This window comes from Argiope bruennichi, chromosome X2 (genome assembly GCF_947563725.1).
Source record: "Argiope bruennichi chromosome X2, qqArgBrue1.1, whole genome shotgun sequence".
Classification (NCBI taxonomy): Eukaryota; Metazoa; Arthropoda; class Arachnida; order Araneae; family Araneidae; genus Argiope; species Argiope bruennichi.
Window position 1 is genome coordinate 130,110,177 of NC_079163.1, and position 24,720 is coordinate 130,134,896.

General features: G+C 30.8%; 1 protein-coding gene across 1 annotated transcript in view; it reads left to right on the forward strand.

Moving 5' to 3' along the window:
• LOC129959988 (intermembrane lipid transfer protein VPS13B-like) overlaps positions 1–19,823 on the forward strand; it is a 200,936-nt gene extending 181,113 nt beyond the window's left edge. The window contains exons 45-51 of the mRNA XM_056072952.1: positions 5,653–6,921; positions 9,390–9,566; positions 13,126–13,296; positions 13,447–13,611; positions 14,471–14,682; positions 17,823–17,963; positions 18,792–19,823. Of these exons, the coding sequence (XP_055928927.1) occupies positions 5,653–6,921; positions 9,390–9,566; positions 13,126–13,296; positions 13,447–13,611; positions 14,471–14,682; positions 17,823–17,963; positions 18,792–19,013 (2,357 nt within the window). The 3' untranslated portion in view covers positions 19,014–19,823. The remainder of the gene's footprint in view (positions 1–5,652; positions 6,922–9,389; positions 9,567–13,125; positions 13,297–13,446; positions 13,612–14,470; positions 14,683–17,822; positions 17,964–18,791) is intronic.
• Positions 19,824–24,720: the final 4,897 nt, after the last annotated feature.

Consider the following 24,720-nt stretch of genomic DNA (forward strand, 5'->3'; position numbering starts at 1 on the left):
AACATAAAAATCAAATATAATCGTTAAATTTATGAAGTCAGACCTGCATTTGTGTTTCTCAGAATTTTTGTTTTTGCAATTCGTATAATAAAGTCGCTCGAATGCATTTTACTGATGCTCTATGGGTGAAATGATTCACGAAATTGTATTTCGTTCAATATATTATTTCTAAAACAAGAATGAAGCAAATACTTGAGAAAGAATATAATATTTATTAGGAGAGATCGTAGAATGGAGAGTTATTAAATATACATCTTCTGCTTTTGTTACTTATTTGTAGACCAATGTCTGAATTTTCAGAAGGGCAGTCATTTTAAATCTGATGTTCAAAAATAAAATTTTTTTAAAAATGTTGTAAAAATTTTACCACCATCCATCATTCTCAAAGCTGGTTAATATGTTGTTTCATTTTTGTATATTGTTCCTTAAACTAAAATTAAACAAATGTTAGATAAAATTTATGCCAAATTTTATCTTATGCTGATCATTTATAATGTATATGCTGATCAGTATAATGTAGTTGAGGAAATAATATTTTTGAGATATCCCACGTTGCAGTTGTTTAAATGTTGATTTTCTATTCAAATTAATGTAAAAGAATTTTAAAAGCTACTATTCAATGTTTAAATAAGCGCCTTAAATTTTGTGAAACATTGACAGATATAAAGCCTTATTAAGTGCTTTTTTACTTTTATGATCACTAATTTTATTCATATAAGTAATGGAAATGGTTATAAGGTTAAAAAAATTTAAAAATATTTAAATATATTATTAAAGAATGCTTAAATTTTACGATCAATATGCTGCTTTAGATTGTTTTACTTGCAGATTTAAAAAAAATTGTTTAAAAACAGAATTTCTGGACTAGTTTTTTTTTTTTTGTTTTTTTTTTTTTTATCTGTCTATTCTTTTGAAATTAGTAAATTTTTGTTTTATTTGAAAACAAGTCATAGTTAACTATCTTAAATTTTTATAAATAATATGTGGAGAAACTGTAGCTTTCATAAGTATAAATATTTTATTTTTAGTAAAATGTGTCCTGTTTTGATGGAAAAATTAATCACACTTTTTTAGTGTTTCGGGTGGAGTTTTTGTTTAATTTAAATATCTATTGTTCTAATTTATTTCTCTACTTGAATAGTGGTTGTCAATCGTGGGCAATTAAAATATCGAAATTTTAATTTTTATCCATGTTTACATCAAAGGAACATTCGATATACTTATACTCTAAATTTTAAAACGCTCAATGCCAATTTCATTAGTTTTTGTTTTGTTTTTCTGGTATGTGGTTTTCACAATTACGCTTCATGTATACCCCATAAAAAAAAGTATCTTCACGCTATCTTTTACTGATGACCGATTTAACGCACGATGAAGCCAACTACCAAATTTAAAAAAGTGGTATCTTTAAATGTACATAGTTTTAATCTAGAAGCCATCTTCGCATTAAAATTAGCATCAACTTTTATTGCTATTTTATTAATTTTAGCAGCATGCAACGGACGACGTAATAAAATGTCAAATTCTGTGTCGTTTTAAATTTGATTAAATATATCGGCAAAGAAGTAACGAACATTACGCTTATGTTACCTTATTTATGGTTTCAATGGCAAATGTAAAACAACCTTTTAAAATATAGTGAAGATATATCTGTATTAAATTCCAAATTGCTATTTTTAGCATTATTTTCATATGAAAAATAATACCACGGACAATGTAATATTTAATGTCATCTTAATATCAAAAAAAAGTTTTAAATGTGATATCTATGCGTTTTAAATTAAGAAAAGCTATTAACCTAAGATGCGTTGGTCATTACTGAAGTGAATTTTTCTTTAGAAACAGAAAACTTCAGTCGCGTTGCAATATTTCGACAGAAATGCAGCGGGTTCAGATCCCATGGACATTATTCGAACGTGAAAAGAAAAATAACAAGGAAGAAATGGGGGGAGGGAGGCGCTGTTGAAATATTCTGTATAACACCTGTATATATTCTGTATTCTATTATACAACTCTAAATTTCTATTCTGAAATATGCAATTTGAATAAAAGAGATCTGAATCTCATTTGTGCTTATGCAGTTTTAAGAAATCAGTGTCGCGAAATAAATTATTTGTAAAATCAACGATTATATATCCTGGTAAACTGGGAAATATGATTTTAGCTGTATTGTTCTTGCATATTATTAGTATTAGTTGATTATAGGATTTTTTTTATTTACCTTATAGAGAAAAGAAAATAATGATATGGGATTTTAGATGCATATTTGACAAATGTTTTGAATCACATCATGGTGCACATTTTAAAAAAATGAAGCGCCTAGCGCAGAATTTTCAAATAAACCATTGGAAAGTGACTTAAGACTAATCTACTTACTACATTCGATATATTGAAACAGTCCTTAATTTTTTTTTACTATGCATTTCCTCATATTTTGTGGCACTTTGCTTAGGGGAGAAAATGTGGATTACTATTAAAAATTCCAAAAATGATATGCAAATAAAATGCGAAAACTAACCCTATTGAAAATGTTATTCACATTCATTTAAAAAGAACCCTTTTCTACATAGAATGAAACATTGCTTGAATTATTGATTATAGATGGTGAATAATAAGAAGCCCTCTATACTTTTTTTAATTTTAGCTGACTATGCGCATCATCTTCTTATAATATTAGATGTCCAATTTTGCTTCCGCCGTTTTTTGTTTGTTTGTTTTTTTCCAAAATCTGAGGCTTTGTTTTTAAAAAGTGATTACCTATTCATGATTTAGAGTACTGTCCGTCACTAGTTGATACTTTCCCCCATCTTTTGGTCAATTGTCTGATTCCATCTAAAATATGCGTGCGTGCGTGTGCGTGTGTGTTTGAGGCGATCCACGAATTGATCCAAGGAAGGAATTTATAAAAAAATGTTCTCAGTTTCTTTCAATGACCATCAAAAAATTGTCGATATTTGAGTCCATTTCTTTATGAGACTGTTGGGATTTAATTTCTCTGAGATCTAAAATTAGAAAAAATATGTTATATTCCTTTCTAGATTGCTGAATATAGATAGAAACACAGATTGCACCAGAATGACGTGTCATGCTAAGTGAACAAATAAATGCATGCTCTTATTTTATATCAGAAGCTATATAAAAAAAAGTTCAAAGAAAAAGTTTTATAAAAGAAACGTTTTCAGAAATCTAAAATAATAAATAAAAAATATTCGATTTTTAACCAAAAATCGATTTTTCAGCGTAGTTCCCCCCACCTAAAATATTTCTTAAATCAGGATTGCAGCAACGAGCAGGAATTCAGAGGTGTTTCGAATCCGAGGATAATAAATGTGCAACAAAAATACAACAAATTACATTTAATACAACAAAACATTTACTATAGTTCTGACACGATCAATATAGAATGCGGAAAAGATACTATAATATCGTTTCTTAAGAATACTGGAAAAAATATTTTATAAATATATGTACAAACTTACTATTTTATGTAAAATATTCTTATGAAAAATGGACTGCTTAAACATTAGATACCCCATGTAATTTATTTTTCAATATATATTTAGGCTTAAAAAACCAGTCAATTTTATCAAGAAACAATTAGATCTTGAATATGAATTCCCTTATTTTCATTTTTAGGCATACGGTCTTATGGTTAAGTATTTTTTTAATTTAAAGTTATTGTAAGTTAATATTCCTCCCAAAAAGTGAGTTTTATCCCCTCAATTGCATGCATTGGTTTTTCTTAACCCCTTCGTATACAATGACGAATCTGATTCACTATGGAATTACTAAATTTTTAACTTTAAGTCTGCAATTAAGGGCTACTGTTTACAATATATTAGCTTCTAGGCAGTTTTTAAATAATCATATTCGATAATGCCCATCTCTCTACAATCATCCTGAAGTGGTAAACACTTTTACCGATGAAACTCTGAATCTCTCGCCGACGGGGGGGGGATTGCCCCCCTGCTACCGCAGCCTTGCTAGTCATCAAGGCTATGTGTCATCGATCAAAACAAATTGTTGTCGGAAGGAGCAACGTCTGGAGAGTTACGAAGGGGGGGGGATAAGACCTTCTATTTTAGCGTTTTAAAGTATGTCTTGCTCGGTCTTGAGACATGTGGCTGAGTGTCGTCACGCTGGAGAATATCTTTGTCATATCTCTCTTGGCACTGTCGCCGTTTCTGCGTCAATGTTTGACTGAAATGTATCATTTGCTTTCCCCTGCTTGGTTTCAACATATTATTTCACACCAAGCTAATTTCACTAAATGCAGACCATAACATTCAGTCTGAAACAATGAAACACACAAGACATGTTCTTTCACTAAAAACAGACTCACGGTAAGTACATTCGCGCCTCATGCTCAGTTTTCATTACACTGAAGCAGAAAATCAAGACTTCCAGCAAATGAGGAGATTTGGCTCAAAAACTGGCATCGATTGTTTATAAATTATGAAGCAAAGACAAATTTACTAATGTGGTATTGTCGTTTTGCTGACAGATATCCAAACTTACTGTGTGACATTTTTGATCTGCCTATTTCTACCAACACTATTGCTGCAACCACTATCGAAATACGACGGAAGCAAAGTTGTACACCCATTAGTAAATGAGGGATTAAGGTTTAGGTCTTTAAAAATCTGTTATTTTGAATTCAAATATTAATAGCTATTTGTTTTTGAAATTTGGCTGAATTACATTTTAATTTCCTCTAAAGAGCATTTACTTTTTTAAAAAAATTCAATGTTGAGTTAAAAAGATGTAATTCTGTTTTGTGAATGTGAAGATTTTCACGGCAGAATCCTTAATAAAATTTTATATAAATGTCATTCTTTCTTTATTTATTTCCAATTTAAAAGATCTTATGAAACCGTTTTTAAATTAAGTATAATATCATTAAGAAATCGTTTGTACTGCATAGCAAAGTTTTATTAAATATTTTTCGAATTTTTATAAATTAAAAGCACTGAGTTTGTGTTTCTAATTTATTGTACATTAATCAGCGAATGAATAAAAAGGTTAAATGTGTAATTTTTAAACATTGTATAAAAAAATTCATGATATTTAATGTTAATGATCAAAGTAAGAATAGCTTATTAGACAGTTTAATCATTTAAATTGCCCTATTAAGAAGTCCATTTTAATGGAATTACATTTATTCTTTGAGAATAAATGCTTTCTGCTAAATTCAAATTGATATTACATTAAATCGTTGTTTTTCCAATACGATTTGATGTAACATATTACCTACCGAATATTCAACGTGCTGTTCTTATGATGTTATAAATTCTCTATGTGTTGCGCTGAAATGAAGGGAAAATGGCAATTTATATATAATTTTTTGTTTTCTTCAGCGATATTTTTATAATTACTAAACTAAATTATTTCCTATATCTAGGCACTGAAAAATATGTATGAGATTTTCGCAATCTGTTTTCCTTTCCGACTACAACTAGAATAAAAACCGTCCTAGGATAATCCTTTTCACTTAAAATATTATATTTAAAAAAATATTAATATTTTGTTTGCGATTCGCAAATAAATATTAAGTTGTTCAACATACAACTCTTGGTAATTAAGGTGTTTTATGAAAGATTTTATTTTAGTTGTATATATATATATTAAAATATGTGTTTTTATTTTGTAAAGGAAAATTTGGTGACAAATCTGTGTATGAAGAACTCGAGAAACATGGATTGATTCCTGTTCTAAAACCTGGCAGCTCTGCTCATTATTCATATCCTTCAATGCAAAGATTGTTTCCTAAAGTTCCTGATAAATTTTCCATGTTATGTTTTGGTCTTATGGATGAAACTAGTCAAAAATATGTGTGGAGTATTCCATTTAAAGTTAACATCGAGAAACAGTTTGTTCATATACTGGGTGTATGCGATTTCATGGTTTGCAGTGAACGAGTAGGTCACACAGTCAATCTGTTCATTGATCCTGTAAATCGCATAGAAGTGAACGCCAATGAAGTTCGAAGTAGAATTGCTCTTGCTACTAATGCTGGCGTGAGTTCCGATAAAAAAGAATCTGTCAAGTCTAAAGAAAACATTAGTAAAAAAGGCTCTGAAATTAAACAGAAAAGTAAGATCCAGTCATCTTCATCAAAACAGACTAGAAAACATTCTAATATAACTGCTGTACCCTCAAACGTATATTTTGTTAATATGAGAGTTATACATGTCAGCTTAATTCTGTGCGACGAGTTTCAAGAGGTAAACAAAAGCATTGAAGTGTTAAGGTTAAATATTGACAATGTTGTGCTTCATTCAAGACCTCAAAATGATTATCTCAGTAGCCTTCAAGATATATCTCTGTGTTTTGAGCATATCCAATTAGATAATCAATTGAGTAAAGAAGGCAAAGTGGTGTATGATTTCCCAGTTGTTTTGCTCCGGCGCGTGAGTGACAAGAATCCAGCCGAATCATCTGATCATCAGAATATATTTCTGCCAAATAAAATTCGGGAAAATTCAATGTTTATCCTCAATACAGTCATAGAGTTGTGTGGCGAAGAAAGAAAGAGTATAGTTGTTCAGTCTGTTAAAATAGATTTCTCACCTATGTCAATTCAGATAGAAGATACTTTTTACTATAAAGTCAAGAATTTGCTTAAGACGTATATACCTGAAGAGTTTCACCAACATGAATCCCCATGGCGTGATATTTCTGTTCCAAAAGACACTAGAGGCATTTCAATCACACTTATGCATCCTGTTCATTTAGAACACTTCAGATTTAATGTTACAGAGGTCTCTGTCAGCCTGCATGCTAATGTTAGATTGTATTTGTCAATTGAACGTTCTGTACTTAATTTCCAACCATTTGAAAGAGAAGAATTGTTTACATCTCACTATGAAATTGGTGAACTGATGCAGTCGCATTATACGACAGGAGCAATGTTCAGAGCAGGTATGTATTCAATTAGTTAGAAGAGTTTTAAAATGACGGAAAAATACATTTGAAATGCTAAATTGTGAATTATATCCGGCTGATTATATTTAAAAAAAAATCTGCTATCCAAAGGATTATGTTTAAATATAATCTATAAATCTGCAGGAAAATAAAAGTTTTTAAATAAAATATTGAAGTTGTTTTATTTCAATTTTTATAAATTGAAATGAAGACAATAATAATTCTCTCAGCAGATTTGCACGTACTAAAAACATATTATTAAGCCTACCATATTGTTCTAAAAGTCACTACTGGAAGACAGGATATGAAATTAAATCTTTTACGTAGTGATAATGTTTTGGAATAAAAATTTTAATTAATTTTTTTTCAAAGAATAAAAAAATACTTTGGAAGATTGCTGGCCAACTCAAATTTTTTTTCTTATATTATATTTTTATATATTTATTAAAATATATTATACCAGGCTTTCTTCAGTATAAAAATATTTTCATATCTAATTTTAACTTGGCAATATGATAACGGGTATCTTAATAATCAAGGTAATAATAATCTTAAATAAATGTAGTTTTCAAAAATATTTTAATGTAGAAATTATTTTTATATAAAATAATATTACAATGCACAAATTCTCTTATAATCTGCAACTTTATTATTAAAATGAGATTATCAATTTTTCTAGACTATTTTTAAAACCCACACTTTTTCTATAAGTTATTTATACTTTTTGAAAAAATAATATAAAATTTTACGACTCTCAATTTGAAGGCAAGCTAAAATAAATATGATTTGGAATTTGATACCTTCAATTGGAATGACAATACTTAGTATAAAATAATTTTTTCTATACGGTTGTGAATAAAAAAGCTTTGATCACAGAACCTTCCTTATGCCTCACATTATTCAAGAGCAAAATTTGAAGAAAATCTATTGAATAGTTCACAATTCTATAGCATACCTGCGCTTTTATTTAAGCTTACCTTATTAAGCCGATGTGAGCTAATGGCTAAATGATATTCAATTCCAGTTGGTTATCGATTTTTGTTATGAAGTTCCAAATTTGTGGTATTATTCTTCCAAATGTATGAATTCATAATAAACTATCGTAGAGTCTTTAAAATTTTAATATCCCCCTAGGATAATTATTTTCATTTGAAGTATGGTTTAGTAAATATTAATTTGAAAATGCACAAAAGAAACAGACAAGAAAAAGCAGCCCGGAAAAACGTGGTTGTCTCGTCGTAACTTGTTTGATCCATTGCATAAAACTGTATTTATAAAGATATGCTATCCAGACAAGAAAGAAAATCTAGATGAACGTAATCTGTATTGAGACTAAGATGAGCTTGTTAACGATATTTTTTCTTATATATTGTACGATGCAATCAGTTTCCAAATGTTGAGATATAACTTAATAAAGCATGTAACTAATTAAATTATTGATACAAATCTGTAATATTGTTCTCCAACGCAGTTATAGTAAGGAACATAGATTTACAGATTTTTTTTAATGGATTCTAGGTCAGTGATCCTATCCTTGATTATCATTTGGTGGCAAAATGAAAATTCTGGTTAAAACAAAAATTTAGGCTTTATATCTTTTAAGAACTAAGATCCAGAGATTCTTCTGAAAAATCCTTACCCTGTTAGAAAGCCTGTATAAACGTGAGGGACTGAAAAGAGTTTATCAAATTAATTCTCTCTTTGGAACGTTGATCGCAGAACGAAGTCTCTATTTGCTAACGCTGAACATTGTTATTCTGTTATTGTTACTATTGCCGTCTGTTTTATATGTTGTTACTTTTTACAAGTGCTTTTCTTTGTGTACACATCTGTTGTGTCTTTACTGCCTATGCTTCGTATTTTCTTGTAGCATAAAACGTCCATTATCCAGCGTGTCGAACTTTTTTCACCGGACGGTTTGCATTTTAACCCTTTCTAGGGCCGTGGGAAGTATGCTTCCCACAAAATTTATCAATCTTTGTATGAAATTATGTAGGGTGGCATAAGTTCTCACAATTTTTTTTAATAAGTCAGAAACTTAGATGCTTCAGTTCTTTATCTCAGAACAAAATGACGTGTCTTGATTTGTTACTTAATTATTAATTAACCAAATTAGTTAATTAATCAAATTAAATTTATCTAATAATCTAAATGAATCCCTTTTCTTATTCTAATTTCAAGCCTAAAAATATTTTAACATAATATGACTAGAAAAAAATGGCCCTTTAAAGGGTTAAAGAATACTTGCTTCAATAACTCTTAGTGCTGCATTTTCATATTTAATTAAAATATCGGAAATATTTTTATTGCTTTATAGACTTCATTTCTTTTAAATAAAGAATATGATGTTAAATTTTGAATTGAAAATCTTCCATTGTAAAAGGGTTCAGAAGGTCCTGGATAAGGGCACTAATTGCAACGATTCTATGCGTAAAATTTCAATTCTTTTTTCCCCCTTTGTAAAGGATGGATTGTTGGATCAGTAGATCTTTTGGGAAATCCTGCTGGTTTTGCTCGTGCAGTCAGATCTGGTGTATCTGATTTCGTATATCTTCCTTATCAAGGATTATTACATGGACCAAGATCTTTTATCTCTGGATTAACCAATGGAGCAATATCTCTTGTCACTTCAATATCATCTGGTAAGTGTAATATTAATTTTGAAATTTTACTATGATAATATGTATACTATCAGTAAATTACTTCCTGCAGGTTAAAAAAAATAATACAGAATGTTTACAGAGTAGATTGTTGTGCTAAAACTACAAAATCTGGCACATAGTTACTTCTTGGATATCTTTGCTTACTAACAAAGCTAACAAAGTGTTACAAAAATAATTAAAAATTAATCAAGGTTTTGCTATTTTTTGGTAATTTCCTGTCATATTATTGATCAAAAATTATTCTGACGCCACTTTAAAATAAAAAAAAAGGGTGTTTTGTATCAGTTGGATTTTCCTACAGTGTATTTTGTAAATTTTTGAAACTATTTTTTGAACATATTTTGAGATAATACTTTTAGTTATTGCATATTTTTTCGTCTGCTTTGCGACGTTAGTAAATTCATTGTTTATGTTCGCATATTATCACTACTATATGAGATAGACGAAGCAAGCTGAAATATTATGTTACGATGTTTCGGTTAAGATGTTCGAATCTCCTTTAATTATTTTTTTCATTCTTATGTACTGTTTTAAAGTTCAGTTTTAGCTTTTGACATCATTGCATTATTTCTGCATTATTCTGCAACCTTCTGTATTTAACATTTTATTCTTTGTTAAAAACATTTCATTCAACATTTTATTCTTTGTCTTTGCTTCTCAACAGTTCAATGATGTCTGCAGTCACTAATGTATTCTGTTGACTTTAATTTTTATATTTTTTATTTCTATATTTTATTCATTTTATTATTTTATTTATATTCTTGATAAGAAGATTGTCTGAGACAAATATTAACAAGTACTTATGTCTCGCAACTTAGACTTGATGGCCGTAATCAGCTTTAGACATTTTGCAATCTATGGCAGTGCACATAGCAAGGCGGCTTTTATTTTTTTTAAGTCAATTGAGTTTCAAATTTCTACACATTTTTAATTTATTCAACCTGTTTATCATACTTAGGCTAATTTTTTTGTTAAGTAACTTTTTGAAAAAATGTTTATACCTTTTTTTTTACAGGGTACGGCAGAAAAACCTGGACAAACAATTTTTAATATATCTTGATTAAAAATAAATAGACAATATATAACAAATAATAATAAGAGTAGACTTTTACTAATAAATGAATTTAATTTGTTTCAAAGTGGCCGCCTTTTGCAGTGATGCAGAGGTGCAAACGCTTATTGAAATTTTTAGCAATGGGCCACAAGTCTTCTACCTTTAATCCATCCTATTCCTGCCGAAGCCATTGCTTTAGGGAGTCCAAACTTTTGTGTCGTTTAGTGCAAACCCTAGACTCCAAAATGGACCATACACTGTAATCATGGGATTGAAATTCGGCGAGTATTGTGCCTACTCTTCAGATGATATCAAATCTGGAAAATGCGCCTTGCACCACTCTTCTGTCTTTTTAGCCTTGTGAGCTGGTGCGGAGTCTAGGGTTTGCACTAGTTAGTATTGCCGAAATGCCTTTTGGCCCTCGGAAGTACATCAGCTTCTAGAATGTCCCGTTGGTACACTCTTTGATTTATTTTAATGCCCTCATCCACAAAAACCGGAAATGTTTTGTTGCTTGCGCAAATTCCGCCCCAGACCATCACAGACTGGATTTTTGCGATGTTCAACAATTGCTGAAGTGCTTGGAGCGTCTACAGACTAGATAGGAGGATCTAGAATAACTTCTAGGAGTTATGAGCTTCTGGACAGTAAAGAGCTTCTCATTAGTGAAAAAGAATCTCTTTCAGTCCTGACTTGCGGCCCGCTTCAAACGTTTTCGGCGTCTTTGGAGCCTCACAGGTTTGTTTTCTTCAGTGAGAAGCTGAACTTTTTGGAACTTGTAAGGCTTCAGCCCAAGCTCTGTTTTTGCAATTCGTTGCATTGATCGGTCCCTTATTCCCAGTTCACGAGCGATCTTTCTGATGGAAACCCTCGAATTTCATTGATCTCGCTTTTTAATAACCTTACGACTATTCACCTCACCTCACGTTTTTGTTCACTTCCGGGACTTCGATCATCATTGCCAAGCTCTTTGAAACGATAGATTGCATCAGACACTGTTTGCGGAGGCATAAAAAACGACTTCATACTATCGGTTTTTTTTTTTTTTTTTGCTTAAACAACTCCAAAATAGCGTATCTTTCGCCTGGCATTGGAAAAAAGCTAAAAAAGCCACTGTAAATGAAATAAATTAGACCTTGACCAGTTGTACTTGACAAACTACTAGTACTGTCTTTATATGTTTTGGAATTAATAGAATTAGTAATTTTTAGAAATTTATTTGACAAGTAAACTAATAACAGTTTTTAAAATCGAGTTGCTTGTGCCCCCTTCCCATTAGCCATGTGGCCATAGGCAGTTAGCTAGTCTGAAATCCATCACTGGCCAAGATGAGCATTGGACTCAACACAAAATTAGCAGAGATTGCTTAGAGTGTTTATGAGAATGGGAGAAAGGTAAGAGAAAATTCGCAACTTGGTGTACCAGTGGTTGGAGAGAATCTGTTAACCAGCATGATAACTTTTTTTTTTTTATCTTGTGAATATGAATGGTTTTAAGCATTACAAGGAAAGTAAATGGCATTATTCTGATTTGATTTGAGAATATTCCTATACCAGTTTTCTCATCATTATTTGATATTCCTTCTGTAGATGAATATACACAAAATTCTGAATTTAATAATGCAAGTGAATATGATGTAAGCTTGTCAACACCATAATATCAGTGGGTTCACCTGAAGGAGAACTCACTGATTTAATACAAGAATGTAATCTGTCAAATTAAGATCCAGAACTTTTAACATTTGAATAAAGGGGGGGGGGAGGTCTAAAGCCTGTTGTTTAAATAACAGCTTACAGAATCAGGCAGAAGTAAATTCTTCCATACCTTAGTCAAAATATAAAGCTTATGTAGTGCAATAATATTCCTGAGTTTCTCTAACATATTAGAAATGCAAATTTTGGTGTCGTGACTACATACTTAATTTCATTTGCACCGTCTCTTATGATTTTGAGTTAAGCAGAAAGACACACAAATGTAGGTAACAAATTTTGGTAACAAGGCCAATTTCAACTTTCATTTATTTAGTATACATAGTGTGTTATGACTTTGTGCCATTCCGTTCACTGGTAAGCAGATTAGCTTAATTCAAAAAATGATTGCACAATCCGATATCTTAAAATGTGGATATTGTTTTTCATCTTTAAATTTGTGTATCGAGAATTACATTAAAATTTTCGAAGCCTATTATAGAGTTCCCTTCCTTTATCCCAGTGAAGTATAATGATAAATCATAAAGACAAATAATAAATCTGGCAACAATACATTAAATCTTATTTATTGCTTCTCTCCAACCAAAGATAATTCATATTCTTCTCTTATGGATTGACTTTAGAATTAGAAACTCTGAGTTTTCTAATCCTGTTGTTAATGATCTGTTGCAATATATTTTCTTCTTATATTCTTCTTTAAATTTTGCTTTTAAAACGCATTAATGAAAGCTGAAGTGTTACTTTATATACAATTATTGTATTGTATTCATTTCAGGAGCTATCAATTCTATGGCAAATTTCACTTCGAGTGTATCCAAAAATATGGATTTTATCTGTTTGGATGAAGAACATCTAGCTCGTCAAGAACTTGTCCGTCGACAGCTACCTGACGGCGTTACGGAAGGTTTAGCGCAAGGATTAAGTGCATTCGGGTTGAGTGTTCTTGGTAAAATATTTTTCTGCTAATTCTAATCTTATATTTTTAGAAAGCTGAAAATGTTTCAAATGATGAAATTGATAAAATATTAAGTTCACTTTCCTCACACTCTGAAATTTTACAGTAAGACTACTATAACATTTTCCTTTCCCTTTGAAGGTGCTGTGGCAGGCATAGTAGACCATCCGTTACAAGTGTTAGTATCTCCTACAACTCCTTTAAGAACTGCTACTAGTTTTGTTGGCGGAATAGGCAAAGGCCTTGTTGGAGTGATTGCAAAGCCTATAGGAGGTGCTTGTGAACTGTTATCTCAAACAGGCTATGGTAATTATGCCATTTCTATTTAATATATTCTGAATAATATTCCAGATTTGTATTTTATTTATTTATGACGTATTTGGTAAAAGCATGCATTGTTAACTATCATGAAAAGTTACTTTATTTTATATCTGTCATATGATATTTTACTGTAGAAGAATCAACAATATATACCATTGTAGGCATATAATAGTCGTAATTGTATTACTGCTAATAAAGCATAAATTTCAGTTTGATGCATTTATAGTTTTTTTTTATGTCATCAAAGTGTTGATGTTATCATTTTGTACTACCACTTGCTAATTATTGCGAAACCACTGAATGTTTGAAGTAGTACTAATTTATTTGATTAAACAGTAGTGAATCTCTTTAAAAGTCTAGTACAGTTCAACAACGAATGTCACAAAGTGAATTCTTGAATTTTAGAATCAAATCATTTCTGCATTTCAGTTAAGTGATGTGACGTTCATCATGATAGGTGTTTTTTCATACCTAATCATTTCTTCAAAATGTGCACTACTTAGCACATCTTTGGACGCCGATTTACGTACATGTTTTTATTAAGTATCACAACACCTGTCTATATATTTGGATAGATAAGCTGGTTTATTGGATCTAAATTATGATTAAAACTAACTTGTGGTATAAGTTAATCTAACTGATTTTTTTATGCCATGCATATAACTTTGTCACTATTAACTTTTCAATTCGTATAATTTTAAATTTTTGAACTCATAAATGTATGTTTTCAATTCATAATTCTTTTTCTAGTTTGTTAAGTTGTTTTATTCAAAACTGGTTTCAATGATCAATAAATATTGAAATATGTTTAGTTATAAAAAATGATGAACAATTTATATTGTAGGTCTCCTTTATGGATCTGGTTGGATTAATCCGGCAAAACGACGTTATCAGCCAGTTACTATGTCCTTTGATATGCTGTCTAGCAGCATTGTAAAGTATGTATGCAAAGTTGCATTGTGCCAGTCATTTGGCGATGTTCTTCTGTCTATTGAAGCAACTTATGTGAATGAGAATGGAGAATACGATAAAAATATTTTGCTCTTAACTTCCGAGGTAAGCATTTTTTTTTTTTTTTTTTCAAAATCTGAAATGAGAATGCTTGAAATTTAACACTATAGGCATTCGCTTTTTGCTTTTTATTATTGAAAGTGGTAGTATGTATCTCCTACATATTTCCCCCGACTTTCACCTTACAATGAAACACTCTTTTATTGTATAAGTCCAGTTCTTTCACAAGAGCCAAAGAATAGAGTTTGTGAATTTCAAAGTATTGTAATACTTCTTAGTGGTGCCGGTGTCCTGGCATAGGGGTAGAGCGTCTTCCCCGTGACCTAAGCGTCCCGGGTTCGAGTCCCAGTTCGGGCATGGTTGTTCTTCTGTGTTCTATCTGTGAGGTGTGTGAATGTGCCCCCCTGTAAAAAGAGGTTGTGCAAGCGAATGTGATGCATGGAGTAGCTAAGTCGTACTCTTGGCCCTAGTTGGTGCTAATGAAAAAACAAGAGACGCTCACTCGGCTTAAATCGCTGACAGATAACTGTCGGTGGGCTTGTAAACTCCATAAGTCACAACAACTTCTTAGTGGTGGTATTGTTCATTTCTATATGCATGGATCCAAAGTATGAACTGTGGAACAGAGCAATATTTTTAATATTTGAAAAGTGAATTATTGATAATCTATTTTGGATACTACCTAGTATCCAAAATGTAGCAAAGTATCCAAAGGTATCTTTGTATCCAAATTTAGGTAGCTATAGTGAAGAATATGTTCAAACTTAAGAGGCTTTAAAATTGATCTATTCGCTTGCATTGCCATTTCTTTACCATTTATTTCGTATTATTAAAAGGTTCAATCAATATAAAGGAAGCATTGATCAAATGTAGAACATGATAAATTCAGTTCAGGAACATATGAAACTTATCTGTGTTCTAAAATTTATTAAAAGAACTAATGAGTTCTTTATGTTATAATCGTTTAGTACATTATTTTAATCACAACAGTTTAGAATGACAGATGATTTCGAACCCATAATATTCTTTATGACTTATAATGTGACTTCATAATTGGTTTATGTTTCATTTTGCAATGAACTGATGTTCCCTTTTCTAAAATTCATTTATGAATCCTATCCTTTGATACCGAGAATCTCGATGACCTTTGAACTTCGCTAACAGTCATTTGTTGGATACTCCCTTGTCTTTGGATCTGGGTGTTATCGCGTTTATTCGTCACACGTTGTTATCCAAATCCGCGTTTTGCTTTAAGTATGTATCTAAGAGATAAAATTCGATAAACAGATTTCTTTGGCTGATTAATAATTTCCAAAGCGACCCTGTTTTTTGCTTCAAATCTTTGTAATCTCATCCTGTTGAAACTTTTTCACTCGCTGTATCTCAAATACGAAGTGTTATCGTTGTTAGAATTTAAGTATTCGAAGTTTGTATTGCCACCTCTTTTAAATTTGTATATGCTAACAAATATCCGTAGAAACTCGGAATTGTGTCTAATCTTTTGCAACCAGCAAATTCCTTTTTTTTTAAATTCAAAAATGATAGAAATAAAAATAAAAAAAACTGTTTTGATTACAACATTTTAAAAGAACCTTTGAATATATTTAAAGGGTTTTGAGATTTTACTATCAGAATTCTAACTTTTAAAGCCAAATGACATAATTATCTAAACCTTTGCGTCGCTGTGTGCATCTATGGCATGATTATAGAATAATTTATAATTTATCAATTTTTCTGCTGTTTTTCAAGCTTGTTAATTGATTTAACTTGAAAAAATTCGTTTTCTTGTAAAATAATATTCAGTTTAATTATTTAATTATTTTATGTAATTGTTTAGTATGTCTTGTTACTTGGTAAATTCATTCTCAGAAAAGTTATAATACAAGAAAATTTAATTACTATAACATTCTTACGCTCTGCTGTTGAAACAAATCGATAAAAATGTTGATGACTTTTGTATTTTAATGTAGGCCTGATTGTACAATGAATATGAAATGATAAATTTAAAACTGTTCTATGATTTTCAAATATGCTTATTATCTAGGCCAAATTAGTTTTAAGCTATAACTCCACTATCATTAACCATGCACGAGCAATATGTTATCAATGCACAACAGGAGCAGAAGTATATGTTTGCATAAATTTTCTTTTCTTTTTCTAACTAATTAGTAGAGTTGCGCTCTCTAGCTGTATTTCAAATTGTTCTTTAACATAAAAAATTATTCAGAAAAAAAAAGTTAAATGATTAATTAATTTTTACTAAATTGTACACACACACAATAAAAGATATGAACAAGTAGCATAGCGTGGGTAACTGTCTCCGGAATGTAACATGATTTTTCATCCCCAGTCATTACCAGTACTGTTGTAAGTGTAAGTGACGTTCGTGGCATACCATTATTTTTTGGCCTCATCAATATTTGTCATTAAAAACAGTAACATAATAATGTTTTGTCTCTATGACATCCGAGCATTCCCGCTCTGCCCCGGATCCTACGCCACTGAACAGGAATGTTTAATTATTTGATGTACTTCAATGAACATGTTTTTACTTCAAATGATTAAAGTTGTATGAGGTATTTATTTTTAAATGCTTTGTATGTGCATGTTTAAAATGGTGAAATTTGCCTTTTATTTTGATCGACTGGAAGTTATGCATAATTTTGTATTAAATAAAATAACGTAATGATTTAGGAATGTAAACATAATTATTTTCCATCTTTTTCTTATTATTCTTAAAGCTTTAAGTCGGCTAAATAATGTTTCAGAATGTATAAATAAGTTTCAAACTGAAATATCTGAAATTTTACAATTTATAAATCAATAAATTGGTAAAATACTGAGAGAAGTATCATAAGATAACAACTATCTATTTTGTTTTATATTATATGAGTACAATAGGTAGTTTAAAAAAAGATTAAAAAATTATAAAAGAACAAAATTAGAAATAAATCATCATAACTAAAACATGTATCAAGTACTACTACTGTATAGCGATTAATCTTACTCGAATGGATACTGAGTTTGTTGCTTTGAAAATATTATTTATGCTCATATCAAAATATTAAATATGCCAATAAAGTTTCCATAATGCCTATCCTTATTATCTCCTGTGCTACTTTTTGCCTCACATTAATAAATATGTATTAAGAGGCAAAATCTTATATTTCGCTTTTACTTTTTAGGCACTATGCATTTTAGCTGAAGATGAAGTTTCACTTCAACGTACGTTTGCCTTGACAGAAATAAGATGCAATAAATCTGATAGTGATCAAAGTACTCTAGTCGTTGTTCCTACTTCTGCTTTTCGCAAACAGTTGTATTCGGTAAGTAACTATATTCATTTAAAGTCCTTTAAATAGTTAAAAACGTATTCTCAAAGATTTCAAAATCATTGAAATTGTGCTGTTTGAGCATAATTTTTCTTTCTCTAATAACTTCGTTGTAATGTTAGAAAAAAAAAATGCGAGTTAAGATTCATAGAGATGCTTATGGCTTAGTATTATTTTGGAGAAACATAATATATTTGCGTCTTATTCTTTTTTTTTTTTTTAAATTAAGACTTAGTCAATTTTCAAGCATGGTATTATTAAGTGTTTTGTTTGAGATAAAATGTTCATAAGATACAAGTATATTGATACTTTAATGTTTTAAGTAAAAGAGTTTATGTTTAAATGAAAACAACTGTTCCACATAGCGTTTATCATACAATACTAAAGAACTTTTTATTCTATTTTTAACCTTGTGGTATTTATTATTTAATGAAGACATATAATAACGTGCATAATTATTTAATAAATAAATTTTAATTCTTCTGAAAGTCACTTCTAATTCAGTGCTGATTTTGGGACATAAATTATATGCTTCATAATGATTTTAAAAAATAAGAAAGCAAGTATTTTAATCTGCTTTAGAAAATATTCATAATTAAGAAGCGCGGGAAGTCATTCGCCATGTTATAAGGTGCTGTATTAAGAAGTTGGTGTTTTAAATAACAAATTAAATTATTTATATTCAATCAAACATTTAATACATAATGTAGTGTGTAGCATTATTCCTTGCTATTCGCTAAATTCCTGCTATAGATAGAACAGTTTTGTCTCTGAAATACTGAGTTATTATGAAGACTCTAGTTTTCTTATGTTTTTCTTTAGGAATCTGGGGATGTTCTGGATAGAGTCGCGGAATATATAAAGAAGAATCGGGAAGAAATTTCAAGTTCAACCGAAAGCTCATCAAGTGGTTTGGAAAGTGTTTCAGAATCCTGTCGATCATCACCCACTAGCCATGTGTTTTTCTTGTACCCAAAAGACAGGACTTTATTTCTTACGTTGTTTAATTTTGCAAAAAGCAAAGCTTTGCACAAGGGTTTTTGATTTTAAATAAATTATATTCTTGTAAATTATAAAAAAAGAAACTTGGTATGTTGTTTAGTTTTTCTAAAATTTTATTATGAAACAAATTGCATACGGAGCTTAAGCCTTTAAAAACATTCCTTATTTAAAGTAAATACTTTTAATTTTATTTTTAATTTATTCATTTCTAACGTTATAGCTTTTTTTATTATAAAATGTATTTTATTCTATTTATCTTAAGTATATGATATTCTATTTATTCTAAGTATATGATATATGAGTAATGATTGTCTATCATTATTAAAGAATATACTGTATTTGTTTGCATGTTTGGAATTTAGCTTTGTTTTAATTACTTTTTTCTGATTGTATTGTAATTCTTATTTAGATCATTTTAGTTTATCGAAAAACACTAATGTCCTTCATTTTTCATGCCTTCTTGTAATCTTGTTAAGTTATGCATATTCAGAGCACAACATTCCATACTGACAATTTCACATTAATTTCTAGCAAATAATATTTATTTGGCTTTAGATATTGCATTTGTAATTGTGGATTTAGTAAACAGGGGTTATTCTTATTGTAAAGTAAGTTGAAATGAGAGGGGAAAACAAAAGTGGGTCTTCATTTGCACTTCTAAATATGACTTTAAATTTTAACTGTGCACCTTGTGCAAAATGTTTTAACTGTGGTTTTATTATTCAATGTTCACCTTTGTATGGTTCTCATGGGAATTCAAGTGTGCTAAAGTTCATGTTAGGGTGATATATTTTTATAAAATTTATATGTATGCATTGCTGTTAAGTATGTGAATAAAATGTTTCATTTTTATCTCCGTATATTTTATTTTTCTTTTCTATTTATTCTCTGAATCTCATAACAAGGTATAGAACGAAGAAAACGGACATTTAATGCCACCTCTTCAGTACACACATCTAGCCAATTTTCAAATACATAGCAATTTTTTCTTTCAAGTTACTTTGTATAAAGAAAAAAACAAAAAAAAACAGAGTTTGCATTTTGGTCTATAGATTACTAGCGATGACAGCTTGAAATGCTTGAACTTGAATTACTATATGACAGCTGAAAATGAGTGAACTATTTCGTTATTTGCGTGTAAGTTTTTTTATCTGATCCTTTGAGTGAATCGAGAATATTTGAAATATTAATTAATTTTAAGCGGCCGTATGGTATTGGCATATTAAATGTAAATTCTTTTGGTGGCGCAGTTATGAAATCTTACTACTTACTTACAGCACTAAGAAATTGTATGCTAATGTACAAGAAAATATATTAAGTATACACACATCCATACTGTTGTTGCAAATATTAGTTTAAATAAGTGAAGTTTTGATTTAGCATAAACATTGAAAAGATATATACTGTATTTATTAGTAATTATTTCCATGAATTACTGAATAGTTTCGAATTTGGGATCCAAATAGAGTTTAAATCCCTGAATATTTTTTTTCTTTCAAGACGGAGAAATCTTTCTATGACAAGACTAAAAAAGTCAAAGAAAATTTTCTGAAGAAAGGGTTGTAAAATTTGGGGGTGACGCTTAACATTAAGCTACGAGTTGTATACAGAAGGAGCGAACTTTTTAATTAGAGCATTAACGCCGTGATGACGTTGTTTGATGTTAACTTAGTGTTTGTACCTGAAATCCATTTTTCGAGAGCGTTGTGCTGTCTTATCACTGTTTTATAACTGGTAGAGAGAGACAATAGTGTGTGTATTTGGCTATAAATTACATTTCGAAAACAAAAGAGCATTGGGTTAATGTAAAATTTTCCCTAAAATAAGTAAAACTTTTAGTGAGACACTTTTGCTATTCTAACACGCTTATAGAGAGCATTACCAGTCGCAAAGCTATGATGGATAAATAAAAATGTAGTGAAAATTTGGTTAACATTGCATTCCTCCCTCCCTGTAGCAAGTCGCCCCCCCCCTTCCGCCTTCTCATGTCAGATAGACCACGATCATCTATCAGGCGAGCCCTAACGCCACTTCTGACCACAGCTCAGAATATTTATGGAAAGTCTTTGAATGATTTGGATGATGTTTAAAACAAAGGGCTAGATTTAATTAGAAAAACCATCGCAATGATCGCAGTGAAATAATTCTATCCCTCAATCTTTTCGAGAGACATTAATTATAGAAATTTTATGAAATCCTAATTTTGAGAATTTGTACAATTTTCTCCAATACTTATATTAAAACAATGCCATCCGAAATGCATTTACTGTTCTGGAATTCTAAATTAATAAACATCTTGAATAAGCAAAAGAAGAAAAAAAATCTAAATACAGGTGTAGGTGTGATAAATGTCGCTAGATGGCGGCATTAAAGTTTCGGAAATAGAATCAAGATAGTTCATTATAATTTCTGAGATGTTTTTTTTAAATTTATATATATATATATAATATTCCTTCCTTTTGCTACAGTTGGGAATTCACATAACTTTCAGAAATTAATTTTAAACTTTCAAAAAAAAAATTAATTTATAAAAGTAAGAGAAGTACTATTAAAATTGTGTGTTGCTTATATATATATATATATATATATATATATTGTTACGAAATTTCCGGGGTTCGTTTGGATAGTGGAAGTTATATGGTGTGAAGAACGCTCAATCACCAGGCGGCAGTAGAAAATAAAACAACGACGTTTATTTACACGAAGACACACAGGACAGCACAAAGACGACAACTATATACAGCACAGAAGACGATTATCTTCAACCAAGACGTGCAGCAACAACAGCAACATATAACGGCATAAACAGCAGCATACACAAGTCCCTACTGCAGACAGTAGCGCACAGCTTAGTTCAGCACTAGCTTCACTCCGTCGCTACTCCGCTTATATCTGGAAGGCCAGTTCTTTACTGTCGATCCCGACTACTTTTCGACTCCACTGCTCCACGACTACTTTCTCTGGAAGACTCGTTCTTCCCCGTCAATTCCGACGACTCTCGACTACTACTCAATTCACCACCACTCCCCGGCAGCTGCAGCTCCTTTTATAGGTCTTAGGAGGTGGGGCTAGAATCCTTTCAACCAAGCAGGAACGTTCGAGGCGTATCTCCGTGTTTCGGGTATAATCTGTTTTGGCGCTAAAGTCGCCAAATGGTCGCACAGCTCTGGGACCTTCTATGGAACCAACTATGCTGGGAAGCCGCATCACAGATTCGTAACAATATATATATTTGGTTTAAGTAGTAAATTGCAGGTTCGAAGCAGTGAAGAGACTTAGTATTTTTAGTTCCGTTTTATTCTCTCTAGGGAGGCAAACGATTATATACAAGAAGGCGCAGCGCGGCACAAAAGCAGAAGGCATAAAGGGCCAAACAAATGATCATTAGTCTTATATAACATAGGATTTCCGGCCACGTGCCGATGGAATGACCTTTGACAAGGACAACGTATCAAATGAAGTATCACTTTCATTTGATACGTACTGATGGCGCATTAGTTTTACAGAGGAATTAATTAAACCGAAAGTGGAATTGCATCTCGAAATTAGAGAATATTTTAAAATGAAGTTACTATGGGCTAAATTAAGATATAGTTTTGGAAATTTATTTGGCTTAAATTAAGAGTTTAAAATATCATTGCATATATATGTAACGGATTTCGAATCCTGTCGGCTCTTTAGTATGTAACATTTATTTATGTGAAGCAGAATGCAGTTTGAAGACAGTGAAGATACTTTTAATTTCGTGACGACGTTTTATTTCATTTTGAAGAAGCAGGCATATGTACAAGCGATGAGCACACAGAACGACACAGAAAAGGAATGAGGAAAAAGCTCTTGGACATTTTATCCCTGATCTTATATAACCTATGATTTTGATAGGGAAAACATTTCTTCATAGTGCTAATATTTTAAGAGATTTCGATAGGGATTTTCGTTACACGCGCGGAGAAGGCAGGGGAGAAACACAGGGAGATTTTATAAAAGAATTTGCCTCATCAACGGTATTTTGCCTCTTCACGCGCTGTGTGGGAAAGTTGGATTTATGAAGTAAAAGCCAGGTGTACTCTCAATTTTTTGAGCCACTGTATATATATATATATATATATTGTTTAAACGTGAAAACTATCAGCTACATTTTTTTTAGCAAAACTTTGTCAAGAATTAAAACTTTTTTTATTTATGAGACTTATGCTATTTCTATTATATGATCTTCAACCGTACAATAAAATAATAATATCTCATCATTTCAAAATAACTCGTGTGATTTCAACAGAAAAAACGCTTGTTTTATGTACAAACTTATAAAAGGAACAGCTTCCTGAAAAGTTTTTATTCATCCCTTTTGCGCTATGAAACTGTGTATGTCACATCCGGTTTCATCAGTAAAATTAATAAGTTATCCGTTTCTTTCAAATCTGATAGTTCTAGTTTCCTGTCTCCATCCTTCTATTAATGTATCCTTGCCGTTACTGATACCTTTTTATGTATGTATTTAATAAAAAGTAGCTTGAGAGTAATTCATAATGCAAAGTCTGAGGGCAAAGCTCTCCAAATAAATTATTTTTGTGATTTTAAATGCATGCAGAGTATGAAATCGACTCTTTCTGTGCAGTATCGCATAAATCAAAAGATACTGTACAGTATCTCCGCGTCTGAATATTGAATGATATGGCGAATATATCCTAATAATATTGTAAGGCATTTTGTACCAATGAAAAGTGCCAATTGTGGTCTGGGCATAAGCTGAAAGCTTCAAGATTAGAGGATACATCCATAAAACTCGATTCGGTCGAAGATTTGCTATACATGCTTGGCATGGCGGAAATAAATCTGACGTAAAGAATCAAATGCCCTCCCGCTGGTGAAGCGAGGCAGTTTGAGAGAAGGAACTGGTTCAGGTTTTGTGCTTGTCATCTGACCAGTTTTCAAAATTACAATGTTCGTCGCAAAATAATCCTTATGTTGCTCCAAAAAAAAAGGGCGTTGGTAGAACTAATAATCACTGCATACAAATATGAATATTTTGTTAACAACTTAAATATTTATGGCTTGAATTAAGGTGGAGTTAATTCACGTGACATCACAGTCCCCCGATAAATGCACCTAACATCAACCTGCCTGTTATCTTACGTAACTGGATAATAAATTTAAATTGCCGGAGTGCATTTAATGTGTATCTCGTCAGCATGAATTGATTCCATTTGGTTTTCAGCTATCTTGGATGCTTTACGCTATATTATAATAATGAAATAATGTCGGTGACCCATCAACTTCCCGGATTATTGCTAATTTTTTTATCATGGCGATATGTGTACTGAACAACATAATATTGTTAATTTAATATCGACTTCTATATAACAGTATTGTTAAAACGTTATTGAATACGATTGGGTGATACTGTATCAAAAACATACTTTATATCAGGCACACAAAATTGATATAAATCAAAATTATCAGTAAGTCGGTATCAGTTATCGGATTTGATTGATACAGATATGCAATCTCCTCAATCTCGTTTGTTTTCGGTAGGCGATACTGTATCAACCTGATACTTTGTATCGGGCATCACCTAACACTAGTTCACTGTTTTGCCTAGGCGATGCAATTTGTACACATTTTTTTAAACTATTAATATACATTATTACTTGAAACAAAAGTATTTCTAAAGCATTTTTAAAATCTTTCCTTGCAATGTTTATTTATATAAGATTGATAAGATTTTCTAGGAATAAATAAATGTATTTTG